The sequence below is a fragment of the Centroberyx affinis genome, unplaced genomic scaffold (genome assembly GCF_046629955.1).
Source record: "Centroberyx affinis isolate AG114_WGS23_722 - 3 ecotype Tasmania unplaced genomic scaffold, CSIRO-AGI_Caff_v1 ptg003753l_1, whole genome shotgun sequence".
Taxonomy (NCBI): Eukaryota; Metazoa; Chordata; class Actinopteri; order Beryciformes; family Berycidae; genus Centroberyx; species Centroberyx affinis.
In genome coordinates this window covers 32,501-49,248 of record NW_027281630.1, presented here as the reverse complement: position 1 = coordinate 49,248, position 16,748 = coordinate 32,501, and the positions used below count along the sequence as shown (strand labels likewise).

At 42.4% G+C, this 16,748-nt stretch overlaps 1 protein-coding gene across 1 annotated transcript in view; it reads left to right on the top strand.

Moving 5' to 3' along the window:
- The window catches only part of LOC139662297 (attractin-like protein 1), a gene marked incomplete at both ends in the record, with an annotated part of 90,514 nt that overhangs the window by 50,806 nt on the left and 22,960 nt on the right, over positions 1 to 16,748 (top strand). Inside the window, 2 exon segments of the mRNA XM_071540948.1 lie at positions 1,262 to 1,516; positions 2,296 to 2,433. Coding sequence (XP_071397049.1) covers positions 1,262 to 1,516; positions 2,296 to 2,433 — 393 coding nt within the window.

The window sequence follows — 16,748 nt, the reverse complement described above, 5'->3', positions numbered from 1 at the left end:
AGATACAGGTTCACCTAGAACATCTGTGGCTTATGGAAATGGCTTGCGTTCAAAAGAGAAACAACTTCTGGTGAAAATGCTAATTTTTCTTGACGCTGCGTTCGAGTCATCTTGCTAGGCTATAAGAAACAACACCTTGGATAACTTCCCTCAACCTTTTGGTCTGTTGTGTACATGCCAAGATACCCGGGGTGTCTTACCTTTCTCTCCCTCTCTCTCTCTCTCTCTCGGAGACTATGCATTCCCGCTCTCGCTTTGTAGACTAAAATTTATTATGACAGGAGGAAGAGTTGATGTTGAGAACGATGGAGAGAGAGCAAAACAGAGCGAAAGGTACAAAACAAGTTTTAAGTTAACTTCGTCAGGCTGGCTTCTCTGGGAAACTTGATTTCTTATTCTCCTCACCTATCTCCATTCTCCGGCACATTCCATGAAAAACGCTTCAGTATGGAGATTTTTGTTTTCTTTTATAAGCATTGAATGCCATACTATAAAAATGTGTCATTTTTAATTTGCACCAGTAAACCATTTCTGAATGTCACATCCACTTTATGAATACAAATGCATTTCTCAACACATGAGAATGGTGTGGAAGAGAAAAGTCAATTTTTCATAAATGCTGAGGGTCAAACAAAAGGTGAAAACAAAGAGGCAAAGTATATGAGAGGAGGTAGGATCTGTCACTAAAAGCTTTTGTGTGTTTATGCTTTGGCTGATGGTGTTAGTTTGGGTTTGGTGAAGCACGCAGTTAAAAAAAAATATGGTCCAACATAAAGACAGAATACGGTCCGATTGTGCTTCAAAGAGGCACTTTCAACCCAAGAAGAAAAACATCTTCCATAACAGCATTATGAAACAGGCCTAATATTTAGATGTGCTGGCATGAGAATATTGGACTACTAATGTAAAAATATGTCTGCATACAATACTATATATTGTTATAGGTTATATTTATGTCATAATTGTAATCATTCAAATGCCACAAAGTCAAAAACAATATACTAGGCAATGAAGTACTTGTACATGAGAATATTGGACTATGGACATATTATTTACCGCAGAGTTGTGTTTTGTATTTGCATTTGTAGAGAAAACAGTGTTTGATTGTGTGTTACAATGCAGAAAACAAATTCCCAAACTCTACCTCTTTCTCTCTCTCTCACTCCCCCTCTTACCCCTATCTATTTCTCTTCTTGTCTCCCTCTTCCCCTCTCTTCCCCTCTCTCCCTACCTCTGCCTCCCTCTCCTCCGCCACTCCCAGCCCAAAACTGCTCGGGTCTCAGGACGTGCGGCGAGTGTCTGGGCCAGGCGGAGTGCGGCTGGTGCGGGGATCCCAGTGACACCGGCAGGGGCGTCTGCATGGAGGGCTCCTACCGGGGGCCGCTGAAGGCCGCTAACCCCAGGGGCGCGTCCCGGGACAGAGAGAGAGACAGGCTGAGGGACCGGGACATGGTGCTGGATCAGGCTCTGTGTTCAGCTGATAGAGGCTACAACTGGGCCTTCATCCAATGCCCCGGTGAGCACAACACTAGACTAGGCTTATGGTTTGACATGTTCCACTGACTGCGTTTACAAGCTCTTAAGTTAAGGTCTCATTCAGGTTAAGCTGTTTACGTGCACCTTTGATACTCCCTGTTGCCACGAGTAACCCATTTAACAGAATAGTCCTGTCTACCCGCGGTGTCCCGTCCACAGCTAGAAGGGTCAGCCTGCCAAAACAAAAGTATGAAAAGGTGCAGCTGCCTCCTATCGCCTCCCTCTTTGACTGAGTAATAGTAGGTTACTTCTAAAGGAATGATGGTCCCAATAGTAGCCGCCATGTGTTTTGTAGACATCAAAGTTTACCCATAACCCTGTGCAAACCAAAAGTGAAAGGAGAAAGAGGTTTGCATGCCACAGTAAACCGTTTAATATCGGAGTAAGCCAGGCTAAACAAATTATGAAGTTTACATTTGTCAACTCAATACCAGTTTATTTGAGTAAGCGGATTAAGAATAGAATTCCCTGTGCATATAAATTTAGCCACTATTTAGATATATACACATGCATAAAGAGTTTTATTAGTACTACATTTCTTTTGCACAATTCATGTATTGTGAAATGTTCCCAAATTAAGAAATTAAGTAATATTCATACATAACCAAGCATGTTCTGTAAATTTAAAGTTTGAAATGTTTTATCAACACACACACACACACACACACACACACACACACACACACAAACACACACAGACACACATACACACACATGCACACACATACCAACCTGTCCTGTTTGTGTGTTTCTCCCCAGCGTGTCAGTGTAATGGGCACAGCAGGTGTGTGAACGGCAGCGTGTGTGAGCGCTGTGGGAACCTGACGGCCGGGACCCACTGTCAGAGCTGCATGCCCGGTTACTATGGCGACCCCACCAATGGAGGGAAGTGCAACGGTGAGTGCAAAGGTCACGGGTTTTAAGTCACAAGAGTTTACCTGTGTTTATTTTCATGATTGGTTTGTGTGTCAGCAGAAAGTACTGCTCTGGTGGCACAGCATGATATATTTTAGTGCAAAACTGGCAGCACTAATATGACATAAAGCTCTAACCAACATTGTGAAAAAGCTACATGAAGTCTATTTTAGGGTGGAATTCCCCTTTTAAGCTGTATGTCAATTTACAGCACTAGTCCTGGACATCTTTCATAAATAACACAAACCATTAATTTAAAGCATTACAACAATGCCAGTCAACTCTGTAATGGAACATTTAGTCTACCTGCCAGCGTTTGCATTTTAAACTTGTATGCAGTACAAATCATCAACACATTACAGGTGTCAGCGGTCCATAGCGTTGCAACACACAAGAGTAACCTGATGGGGGCAGTGTTTAAAAGCTGTGAGCCAGGGCTACGGCTTCTGCGGAGCTCAGGCTGAACAAAAGCATCGGTGTGGTGTTTCAGCGGCAGCGAGAGGCGAGCGCTACACGTGTAGTTTGGCAGGCGTGTGACACGTATGTGGCCATTGAGGGACCGGCATGAGCAGCTTAGCCGAGTCTCCGCTCCCACTTCTTGTCATTTCCAGTGAAGCAGTGAAGAGTTTGGACTCGTGCAGGAATTGGGGATCAGTGGGGAACGCTTCATACTCGTGCTGATGTAGACAAACACACACAGAGACACACACACACACACACTTTGCACTTTGATTTCCCTCATCTCTGTCAGTAGTTTGTAAATGCTTTGTTTTGCTTCACAAGAATGATTGTAAATAGTAGAGTATAAATTGTTTTTAATAAGGGAAAGAAAGGGAGCCACATAGACAAACACAAGGAGAAATACATACGGATAATGTGTGTGTGAGCCAAAGGATGGAAAGCAAAAGCCACAGGAAAATGTGTGTGTAAATGTGTGTTGAGGGGGAAGGGGGGGGGGGGGGTGTATGTGATATGGGCCGAGATAGAAAAAAAGAGCAAGGGACGGGAGAGTATAATGAATGAGTGAGTGACTGCTGGAGTGTGAGTGAGAACGGGAGAGAGAGAGAGAGGGAGAAGTGAGTGGGAGGTGCAGTAACATCACTCTTGGTGTGACAGATGTGCGTTTTGGCTTGGCGGCGGTGTGACATTAAATCGCTCTTAATCATTTTCTTATTTCCTGAGTTGACTGGTGTCTCCGTCCCTGGCGGCTAGCAGCGAGCGCGGCGCTGATAGATGCGCGTCTCTCCTCTCCTCCGCACAGGACGGTTTCTGATGCACTTTATCTCCCTCTTTCTTTGCATTTTCTTCTTTTTTTTCTCCATTCGTCTTTGAGTCTCTCTCGATCTCCTCACGTCTTCCTCCCTCTCTCTCTCTCTCTCGCTCTTTCTCATTCTCCTTCGTTCACTCATGCTCCGATCACATTTTCTCCTCTGTCGCTCTTCCCACATGTTCCATCTTTGACGCTCTGTCTCTGCTCCCTTCTCTTTGATCTGTTTCATCCTACTATATATTTGTTCCCTTTGTCTATTGTTTTCTCCCCTCTTCCCTCCATTCAAAACTCTCCTCTCCTCTCCTCTCCTCTCCTCTCCTCTCCTCTCCTCTCCTCTTCTCTCCCTCTAACTACGCTAATATTGTGCTGGTTAAAGTGGATTGATAGACAGGCGCGTGTCACCCAACCACACCTCCCTGGTGCTTCTTTATTGGTTAGATTGACTGTACTGGCCATATACGCACTCATCCATCCATATATCCATCTACTCTTGGCTCCCTGCACCCGTCCCTTCTTCCCTCCCTCCATCATTTCCTCCGCTCCTGCCTCATTCGCTCTCACAGTTCACAGTAACGCTCTCTGTCTTAAATTTCCCCCTCCATCCATCCATCTCTCTATCCATCTCTGTATCCCTATCTCTCTCTCTCTCTCTCTCTCTCTCTCTCCCTCTCTCTCTTTCTCCCTCTCTTTATAAAAGGGACCGCTAGATTTACCTTGAGGTAATAGCTGGGAGGCAATGATGTGTGGCCGATTACAGTTTTGAACGATAGAAAGACAGCTTTGTCCCGACTGGGGAGGGGAGAAGGCCTCGGCTCATATGGTTATAGAGAGGAGCGAAACGTGAGAGAGGCAGCAGGAGAAGGAGGGAGGGAGAGGAGAGGAGGGAGAAAGAGAGGCAGAGGGGAAGAAACGGAGACAGTGAGAGAGAGACGGGCAGACAGAGAAAGAGAGATAGATCCATGCAGCGAGATACACAAGGTTAATAGAGGAGGAAAGGACAGTTGCCCTTGGACAGAGAAAGGATGGAGGGATAAAGGGAGAGGGGTGGAGATGGAGGGATGAATGGAGAGATAGATGGAGGACAGACAGAGGAGAGGGGAGTCTGTCCGTTCCCCTGTCCCTGTGACAGATGATTAACTGACCTTGTCAAATCTGGATGTGTGGAGTGTGTGTGTGTGTGTGTGTGTGAGCATGTGAGTGGGAGTGGTGTGTGTGTTTTTGTGTAGAGGATTGCACGCAGGACACAGACTCTCCCTTTCTACTCATTCTCTGACTGTTTTAGTCACCTTGTCCTGCGCGGATATGAAATCAAACCCGCTCAAGCCAACCTTCGGAGCCGCGCGGCTGACAAGCTGTTGGATGTCTGTTTAGTCTTAGAGTCTGTCTGTGTCTGTGTCTGTGTCTGTGTCTGTGTCTGTGTCTGTGTCTGTGTCTGTGTCTGTGTCTCTCCCCTCAGAGGAGAACATGCATTTTACAAGCTGACAGGCAACCTGCAAGTTTTTATGCATATCTGGGGAGTCTTTGTTCTTTTGATTTCTTGTTTCCTTTCCATTACAGGGGAGAGATGGCAGGATGTTTTCTAAATTTTTTAACTTTTATTTATTCCTGGAAGGGTTTTGCTCTTTTTCAGCACCGCCCTGCTTCACATTTATGCAATTACACACACTCACACCTGGAAGCAGTACAACCACAGTTGTGTATCGTCGGTCACTGAGCAGTTCCACTGGAGCGATGGGGGGTTATGTGCCTTGCTCAAGGCACCGCAGCAGTAGTTCTTGATGGAGGGAGAGCCTATAGTAATTCCTTTTCCTCACCTTGATTTCTTCAGCTATAGTTCAGCCATTTGAACCACCTTTCTAACCACTAAGCGGCCACCATTTTGCACTGATACGGTGACCTGTACATCATTTTTTATAATAAATATGAGTAATGTCTTGATAAAAGGGTTGTTTAAATTCACCTCTTTCTCACACACAACACACACACACACATACATTCAAACAAGCACAGCATAGATGACCATTCTGGACATCTATGCAAACTGTTGCATAGATGCAGGCAGGGTCGAGTGGTTCAATTAAATGTTAGATTTAATCTATGCCATATGAATGCCATATTATTGTTGGTACCAGACACACTTCTAGCATTCTCAGCATCAGCCGCCCTCCTGGGATTTTCATGCCCTGCAGTATCTGGAGTTTACAGAGAATGGTGCCATAAACAAAAAACTTCTAGTCAGCTGTAGTCCTGTGGCCAAAAATTGCTCTTTGATGAAATGAGAGAGGTGAAGGTGAAGTAGAGATGAGAATGGCAAGACTGGGAACACACAGCTCATCAAACCGGCTACAGCAGATACTGAGTTACATGAATGGCATATGCAGTAGTTCATTGTGGTTCCTATACAATTTAGTAGTTATTAATATTGCTATTACAGTTATAACACACTAGACAGAAGTCCCAGGGTTGATCATTAAGGAGTTGAGTCATAGTCCCCTTTGAACCTAATAGGCAGTTTCATTGTATAGAAATCAGTAATGCAGTGCTCCACTCTGAATTTTTTCCCACACTTGTATGCTAATACGCATGTTTAGCTCCAATTATTTGATTGGAAGCCTTCTTGCCTCCTGTGGATTTGATTGACAGGTTCTTGTTTAGAGGCAAGTTCTTGTTCAGAACTGTTTCTCTTGAGAGGCTGACACTCAAAGCAGTATTTCACTTTGGTATAACATCTACCTAGCTTCCAGTCCTTATATTCCTCATGTAAGTTCCTGAACATTTCCTCAATCATAAACACTGGCTGCCTCAGTAATCACCTGTAGTCACTTGAATGCTTCCCTTTCCCTTCTGGTAGTTGCAAAATATTTCAAACAGATATACCCAGTAAATGTATCTATTCTGTGTTCTATAATGTATTTTTGAAGTATTTTTAGAAAAAAAAAAATAGCCTGAATACTCGTGGTGAAGACATTATTCCAGGAGCTAAGTAATGTTTGAGGTTGACAGTTTGATGTCACATCAATTCAAAATGAAACTAGTAAGTTAAAAATCACTTTAACATGAGATCTTTAATCCGTATCAGTGTTTTGGAAAGCTTAATACATTAACTGAGACATCTTTCTTACTGCTAGTGCTCATGTTTGTCGTGGTTTCAACAACGGCAGGATGACCAGTGTGCTCGAGTGCTGCCTTCTAAATTTCCTTCAAGGCAAAGCCTCACCTTGTATTATTTCTTCCTCTGCATGTTATCTTTTGCTATCCAGTGCTTCACTGTATAATGCTATTCTGCCATCGAGACCTCACGCTGAACAGTTTTATTGCTTTCATAAATTTTGCATGATCCACATCAGTTGCTCTCTCTCTCTCTCTGATACTCCCTCTGCACTACTTCACTTGTTCTCTCTGTCTGTCTCTCTCCCTCTTTTCCATGCTCCCTTTCTTGTTCGTCATCTGTCTCCCTTGTTGTCAACCTGTCGTTTTTTCTGCCCCCCTCTCTTTCTCTTCTCTCTCTCCCTCTCTCTCTCTCTCTCTATCTCTCTCTCTCTCTTTCTCTCACTCACTCTTCTGCCCTTGGTTTTGATGTACAGTGTCTAAGCAGGGTGTGACAGTTGGAGTCCTTTGCGAATGTGTGTTCTTTGTAGGAGCTATAGAGATGTTGAGTGCCGTCTCTGCAAGCTACTGGCAATCCAGCAGCATCAACCAGAGAATGGGACAGACAAGACAGCAGGGTGGTGTATGCTTGTGTGTGTGTGTGTGTGTGTGTGCGTGCGTGTGTGTGTGTGTGTGTGTGTGTGTGATGGATCAGACGGAGCCAGCTGTTGTTGAGCTTTAGTAGCAGCAGAGCAGTAGAGTAGGACCGCCTCCTGCAGAGCAGTCCACTCAATCTGCTCTGTGGAGACACTGTGTGTGTGTGTGTGTGTGTGTGTGTGTGTGTGTGTGTGTGTGTGTGTGCATCTGTGTGTGTTCATGCTTGTTTGATTAAGAGAAAGAAAGATAAAAACATACAAATGTGTGTACATGCATGCCCGTGTGAATAACAGAGAGAAAGAGATGTGTTTTTGTGTGTCTGCGTGTTTGTGTGTGTATGTGAGTGAGAGAGAGAGAAAGAGAGAGAGAGAGAGCCCGCTTGTGTGTGGTCTTGTACCTGTGGAGGCCTGTGGCAGAATTGCAAACTACCCAGCATTCTTAGCGGTATCCAGTCATCTTCCCTCTGGCAGCTCTATTCCTGGCGTCTGACTGGTCCACATACACACACACACAAACACACACAAACACACACAAACACACACACAAAACCACATACATACAAACGATTCTGTAAACATGACTCTGAACTGCGTTTGAATTATTTATGGTGTCCAGTCAGTGCAATGTTTTTTTTTTTTTTAATATGGAGGATTTCTGCAGCCATGGCCCATGTCTTGCCTAGAAAGAGCTGCCGTCTCCCAGACCTCAGAACTAGCAGCTCATATTGATATTAACCAATACACAGGCTCTAATATAACCAGCCTTTATGCTACAATGTAGGATAACCAGCAATGTTGGCTTGAATGTTAGAGGAATAGGGGTGAGGACTTGTCTAACACCCTCCTTTGACCTCATTTTCTATTTTAACCCTTCAGTGTGTATACAGTAGCATCTACAATAGCTCATAATGCAACAATCTGCATAGAACTGGACTGTTGTTTAACTTGGCACTATATATTTTGATTTTGACTCATCTTACAGTGGGTTTTTCATTCATTTGAGCCGACCTTCTTAAGCAAAAAAGTGGCTTAACACTGGAAAAAAATCTGAGATATGGGAGACCCTAACTTTGTGGGGAAAGCTGAGGTTCTGTTAACCAATAGTTCAAAACAAAAATAAATTGATTATATTGTCCGCAATTTACCATGTCAAGGCTAAGCGCCACAGTGATCAGAATCAGTGGCTAATATTGTCAAGATATTATTGTCAAGATAGGGCAGTTAAATGATTCTGTATTTTCTGGAAAATAATAATATTGTCATTGATATGGCCACTATGTTTTTTCATAGAACTAAAAGTTTCTAAGAACTTGGTGAATGTTGCTGCTGAGTTTATTGGAGTTGGCAAGTCTGAGAAAATTTTCACCAGTAAAACTTGGGCAAATTGACTTGTGACACTCGGGATGATGTCCCTGCAATAATTGGCTACAATTTGAGGGACATTTAATTTCACCAATACTAGGTGCCTTCAGGGGCTTTTAAATCAAATGAGGACAGTGCAGAGAAATTTGGCAGCCATTCAGCTTCCAAAATGTCTCCAATATCCAGTGTCCCCCTGGGAGTTAGCACCAGTAATATTTATTAAAGCGGAAAACCTTTATAATTAGTTTTTAGCATAAAATGTGTGTTCCTGGTAATCATAGTAATCATAACAAGATAGCAAGACTTAAACCTGCAATCAGTGATATCAGACCTTATAACCAATCCTGAAACTAACGTGTGCTATGTGGAGATTCATTGAGACATAACAATATAAACCAATATCCACACAGCTGTTTTGCTGTGTTCAACTCTTTACTAAGGCTTGTTGTCAAATTCTGCTCCAGAACGAAGCTCCTCCCGCTCCATTCAAGCTAGCTTGTCTCCTCCCTCGCTGTTTAAAAGCGACCCTGTCCCCCTCCCATTCCTGAAAAAAGTTATCGTAATGGCGGAATCGATGAAGCGAGTGAGTAAACGTTTTAAAGTAGTAAACTTGCTAACTACCTCTTCACTTGTCATTGTGGGACATGTAACCTTCAGCAGGAGAAAGATCTGGCAAAGCGAGACGAAATTTCTCCGTAGGTACGGTTATCTTAGCTATTAGCTTTTATGGATGGTCCTTCGCAAGGTTTGTCCTTTGGGACGTCCGTAGTCCAGTAGCTTTGCTGTCCTTTATTTACAAATGTGTTGCGGTTTCTGTCACCCTCTAGTGGACGGAAAAGTTTTAAGTTAAGATGTAAACATGCTAATTTTGATTACCAGGGTACACATAGGAAAAATGCTTAAATATGAGAATACATGAACTGTATTTTCTTTAGTGTATGCCACCAAACCAATCATATTTGCTAATCATTGAAAGTATCTTCTTCCTTAAACCAGACATGTGTTTCATTTTCATTGGGCCGTTGGGAAAATAATGAAACATTGAAGTATAAGTCCAATGGTGTGTCAAGACCTAGAAGGTGGTTGAAACTTTCAGACTTGCATCTTAAAAGGTGAACTGTTCACTGAGCTATCAGATTCTGCTGAGGAAGGGAAACTATATTCAAGGGCTTTTTTTATGTCACTAAGACACGTATACCTCCTTTCCTCTCTTTGGATGTGTGTGTGTGTGTGTGTGTGTGTGTGTGTGTGTGTGTATTCCCATCTCTGATTGTGTCTATGCACGCACAAGCTCCTGTGTGTACTGACTTGCTCCAGGCTTGCCCCCTTGCCCTCCACTTCTGCCTCCCGCCCCGTCCCCTCCGTTACCCCTTCATTAAACATTATATAAAGCCCTATCCTCTCTTCTTTTATCTAGCCAAACTGCCTAGTCCGTGAAAAGGTTCAAAGAAAAAGCAGCAGCGATGATGACCAATTACTTATTGAGATGAACACATCAATGCTTCTTTGGAGCGACCATAATCTGGGGAATCCATACAGAATGTATAGGCTGCTGCATCGGGAGGGAAGGAGCTAACTGTGTCCTCCATCAGACAGGAAGGAAGGGAGGGAGGAAAGAGTTTTGTTCCTGATTGTGAGAGAGAGAGTTGTCACTGTTACTTGCATGTGCCATTTTGAAATAACTAATATTCAGAAATTTCAACGCTTAAAGTGTCACTCTCATATACGTGCTGACACACGACAGATGACACAACCACCATTACAAGCCTGTGCACACACACACACACACACACACACACACACACACACACACACACACACACACACACACACACACACATATATGTTGGGGGATCTATTAGAGGCTTGCCATATAGGCCCTCAGCAGCAGGCCCATCCACACTTCCTGCTATGTGTCAACGTGTTGCACAGCCACCAGATTTTCAAGAGCCCTACTGGGAATTACAATGCTGTTAGCAATTATCAAGATTGTCATATTGCATTAGGGCTTGTGGCCCTGGTGCTCAAATGGTTAGAGAAACAAATGGTTAGGGGCAGAGGGGTTGCCCAGTGCTCAGAGAGACCATCCTTCAACCGCAGGACCGGGGTTCAAAGTCCCATGTTGACAATCAGCCGCTCTGCTGCAGTGCCCTTGAGCAAATCATGGAATCTATACCAACTGTGGGGATGCTGCTCTATACCTGACCCTGTGCTGTGACTGTAGTAAATCAAAAGAGAATTTACTAGGGATGGGATGATATGCTTATCTCACGATAAAATTTGATACATGATATGGGGTTCACAATTCGATACAACCACGATACAATATTATAAATAAAAGTTTAATGACAACAAAGTCTGACTGTGCAGAATTATGTTTATTTCTGAGCTACATAATATTTCTAGCAATGTCATTGGCTTGTTAGAATGCAAACAACAATTTAAAAATGTCATTCCGAGTGCAAATAATATAATTTGGATTGAGAGTGAAATTTTGATGGGAAAACCATCTCATATGTGATTACTACAGCAGAATGAAATAGCTAATATTGCGATTCATTTTACTGCCCCACAATACATATGGTTACTTTTTTTTTAATCCCTGGACAGAATGGGAAAAGTCTGGGTCGGGCAGGAGAGCGATCAACACTCTCTGCTCCAATGCTACTACTTTTGAGGTGCCCTTGAGCAACTAAATCCAAGCCAAACCAAGACTATGGTCGAAGCCTGCTACACAACTCCTAGCTATGTGTGTGTGTAACCTCTTGTACTTCTCCAGGACACTATTCCACTTTTATTTGTAGAAAAATCCTAATTTTGTCCTGATGATATGAAAAAACAGGTTGCTCGACATACTGTGGATAAATCACAAGACCTTAATCTAAACTGTTGTGTGTTTTCTGACTGTAGTGGCCTGTACAAGATCCGTGTTGTACTCATTATCAAGTAGTTTTGTTTTGAAATTTCTCAAGGAAGGTAGGATAAGAGGTACTGGATATTTCACCCGAGTGCTGAACTATCCAGGTTGCTTTGCTTTCAGATGGCGATCTCCAAATGTCTCGTGTTTGAGAATAGGAAGGAGGGAGGAGGGAGGAGAGAGAGATGGCAAGACACAGAGAGAGACAGAAAGAGAGATAAATAAACAGCATATGATACAGAAAGACACGAAGAGACAGATAAGCACACAGAAGTACTTTATGAAATCAACAGACAGATTTTACCCTACTTTAAATAGAAGACAGCCAATGACCATCTGTTTGTCTGTACAGACAGGAAAATAGCTATGTTCTGAACAGGCCTGAAGCACACACACACACACACACACACACACACACACACACACACACACACACACACACACACACACACAATGCTTGGCTGTTCTGTTCTATCCTCCCAAGTAGTTGCAGTACAAAGGAGATTAACAGAGAGAAAGGGATAGACAGAAGAAATGGAATTGACAGAAAATCAAAGAAAAATGCTAGTCACAATTCATTTGTTCGAGGGAGTAAAAACAGCTGGTTCCAATTCAATTACTGTATTCATGGTGTGAACTTGTCACTTTGGTGTCAAGCCCACAGAGCAGAGCAGAGGAGGAGAGAAGAGGGGGGGGGGGGACAGACAGAGAAAAAAGGTGGAGAGGAAAAGATTTTGAGCGGAGGAGCAGGGCAAAACAACAGTGGAGAGACAAACAGCATGCCCGCTGCTTTTCAAAACACTCCATCCAATTATTTTCCTAACACACATTTTGATCAGTGTGTGTGTGTGTGTGTGTGAGAGAGAGAGAGAGAGAGAGAGAAGAGAGAGACTGAAGAAAGACATATGACAGATGCTGTAGTGCAATTTAGAGATGGACAGAGAGAGGTTTGATTTCACTGACCTTTATTTAACCAAGTATGCCTATTAAAAATAAATACTTTATGACAGTGACATATTGAATGCAGTGAAGGAGGACAATATTGTGACTGCAACAGGTAGAAATAAAAAATGGGGGAAAAGGAGATAGAAAGATAGATAGATAGATAGATAGATTTCATTTGCTGCTTAGATTTTTTAGAATTTGACGTCTTTTGAGAAACCTTACGGCTTGTGTTCATAAGTTTAAGTTTAAATTCTTCATCTGGCTCCTTTTTATTTGTGCTTGAGGAAGAATCAGTTGAAATCTCTCTGTTGAGGCAGAATTAGCAGCAGCAGAGAGGGGTTTAGATGTGGCGTGGGTGGTTCTGGGTCTACTGGTTTTGAAGTCCGACAGTACATGAAGTAATGAAGATGGGGGAATAAAGAAAGTTTGGAGTAACATAACAGCAATTTAAACATATTTTAGCACCGCAAGGCCGCTTGATTTCCACATTAAGTTATCCTGAGTTTTGTAAGTGGATACCCCTGGCGAGCAAGACTGTAGAAGAAGATAAGGAGTGCGGCTAGGATAGCTCCCTAATGTGTTATTCCTGACTTCTTTCTTTCTCAAACTCCATCTGTCTCTGTCTTACTCAGATACAGACAGGCAGGCGCACATAGAAAGACACACGCACACACACACACAGACACACAAACACACTCAGACTGTCTGATTCCCACCTACACGTACTCACACACAGACACACACACACACACACACACACACACACACACACACATACTCAAATTCAAACAAACCCCAACAACAGGCGTTCATTGTAGTGTGTGTGTGCGTGTAGAGGCAGTGGGGTGAGAAATTGTACTCTCTTCAGGGGGCTTGCACAAGTCATGGGAAATATGATTTATATCAAATCAGCCCCCTCGCTAAGAGATCAGGCTTTTTTTTATTTTTTTATTGCAGTTTATTTCTGTGTTGTCAGCAGATGTGGTGCGTGATGTGCTTTCTCGTCCGTCCACTCCATTCATTCACTCTATTTCTCCTCTATTCATCCCTCTCTCTCTCTCTCTCTCTCTCTCTCTCTCTCTCTCCCTCTCTCTCTCCACCCTTCACCTCCAGTTGCTCTCTCTCCCACGCTTTGGAGCTCACTTCTTCTTGGCACTTGAGCTTGTTTGTGTCTGCGGACTGGCAGGAGAAGCCAAGTGTTTCTTTTATAGTAAGGAGCTACGTGTTTAGTGACTGGCTGAAGGAATGAATGAGTGAATGAATGGATCCATTGCTAAATGAAAGTAGTAGGATTCTATAGTAAACTAGTGATACTAAAATCTCGAAATAGATTAAATCTAGGCAAAAGCTGTCCTCACTATTTTCAAAATACATATCTGTTTCCACTTTGATTTAGTCTTGGACACAGTGCTGAAAATAATCAAATCAGGGTACAGATTTATGGCAGAAGTCGCCTATCTTGTACTGATCCTGTATTAGTACTACAGTGATACAAGTCTCCCATCATGCACTTTATTCTCCTGCATTGCATTACTACTAAAGTGGCGGCCATCATACAAGTCTCCAGTCATGTATCTTTCCTGTATCTATCCTGCATTAGTACTGCAGCCACAGTAGATTTGCCGAGGTTTATTTACTTTGAATATTGTGAACTTAAAACATTGACGACACGCCGACACTTTTCTATGAAGTTCATTGTGCAACATCCTGGAACAGCCTGCAGCCGGCCTAGTTTACAGTTTGATCAACAGTGTTTGCACAAAATGTAAAAGATGAGAGACAGACAGGTGAGGTGAAAAGACCCACAGGGGCTCACAAGGAAACATCACTGCGGGGATAAAGCAACAGTTTCCATCCAAAGAAAAGTGAGAGTACAGATAAGGTAAAACAAGTTCTGCCTGAGTATAACTTTGAATAAATGCCATAAGAACATTCTGCCAGATCTCAGTGATAGAAAATGATAACGAATGAGACACTGTACTGCACTGTACATTTGAAGAATGTAATTCCAAAATGTTATATGCCTTGTTTTAAAACAAAACTGATATCTGATTTATTGCTAAAAAAAAAAATTGGACAGCACAGTTAATGGCATGATTAAAATGGCATTGCTTTAGAAGCAAATGACTAAAGGATAGCTAAGAGTTTCAATAGTTAATGAGTTTTACTTTTATGCCAACTATGATTGTATATGAGAAGGCAGGGTTTACAGTGTATTGATTACATTTCGCCTGAATACATTTTTATTTTAGTTTTATTTCAGGTGCTGTGATGCATGAAGCTGGTGTTCAAACCTGGGGCTTCTTGTCTATGTAGCTTACAAAAAACAAAGACTGAATGCTGTCTTGTGTTGAAAGCATGGTGATGAAAAACAACGGCCATATTCTGCACCTATGATGCAGCACTTTGATTCACACATATAAGGTAACACACACCAACAATTGTTGAGGTGCTGATCACTGGAAGTAGACAGGAGAAAACAAGAAAAAGTGTGTTGCACACTCTAGCTCCATAGAAACTCTTTATTTGATGACATTTTGGCCCTACGGCCTTCTTCGAGATCAAGAGATATTTGCTTCACATAACTAGCAATAAGCAGTTGGGAGTATGATAGTCAACTAATGTTGATGCAGTGTAAGTGAGCTAGTGCTGGCATATTGCTAATATAGTAGGGACTTCAATGCTGGAACAAACATAAGCTCACTAAACTAAAAGTCAACAAAAATGCAGCCGAAATCTAGCATACTTAGATATATTCACACACAACTGAAAATCCATCATTACTTAAACCGACTGAATAGAGGAATAAAGAACATTTCACACACAGCACAGCAGTAGATTAAGCTTATTGCCAACAGAAAACCAGTAACAATGAGTGCAAGGGTCAAAGCCAAGTAAAGAAAAAAGAACAAGGAGAAAAGGTAGAAAAACTTATTCTTCATAAATAAGACTGAAGCTCAATCAGGTGTATAATGCTGGTACATTTTGACTGATATGGTTGTCAGTTCTACTGCTCCCTAGTCAGCTCTTCTCCAGTGAGTCTTTTTATTTTGCCTGATAGAAAACTTTTGGCTGGTGAAAGTCCGGATCTACCAGCCACAGTGGCCTCTCCTCTATAAATAGATTTCATATCCTGCATATTTAACGACCTGCTGTGGGTAGAGTGTTGTGTGTGTGTGTGCAGGCAAGTTAACTGCGACTACTCTGTTTTGGGGAGTAACAGATCACACATATCGGGATTACAGTAATTACAAATTTGGTATCTGTGGTTTGTTATGAAATCCCTTCTGCAATAATCAGATTACGGATACTGTTGAAAAAATAGCTGATGAGTTGGTTGGATTATTCAGAAACGTGACTGAAAGAAACAAGGCATTCTGGTCATGAAACTAAAGAGTCAAACATCATTTTACACAACTTGAAAAACATGTAAATTATGATTGTAGGTGATATTCATTCATTCATTCATTCATATTCAACAGATTGGTAGTCAAGTAACAAAGTAATCCAGATGGAGTAATCCAATGCATCAAGTTACTGATTGTGTTCATGATCATTTTTTGCCATTAATCAGCCATCTGAAGCTGATTACATTCCCATTACTGTATATAAGTGGGGGGGAAATGGCAGAGTAGATTGCATCTGAACTTCCCAGCATTCATCTCTGTCTGCAGTGAAGGGAGTCGGTGTGTGTCTGCACTGGGACTGCTCAGTTGGAAGGAGGACGTTGTTTACTGCTTAGGGGATTACAGTGGTTTTGTGTTTGTTTGAGAGGGAGAGGGAGAGAAGAGGAAAGTTTGTGCGATTCTCTGTCATTGAGCTCCCCTGTTTTACTGGCTGATCTGAAATAATTTAAGTTTACAAAGTGACAGCCTTAGAGTGTGTGTATGTCTGGATTTGGTCTTTGACAGTACAATCAGATAGTGAAAGCTGCGAGCGCCCCAGTGCCAATCTTGTGTGTCGTGTCTTCGCTGAAACAGAGAGAGAGTGTGTGTGTGTGTGTGTGTGTATTTTGGAAGGGTACAGAGAAAATTTGGAGGAGCTCTCGCATGATTCTGAT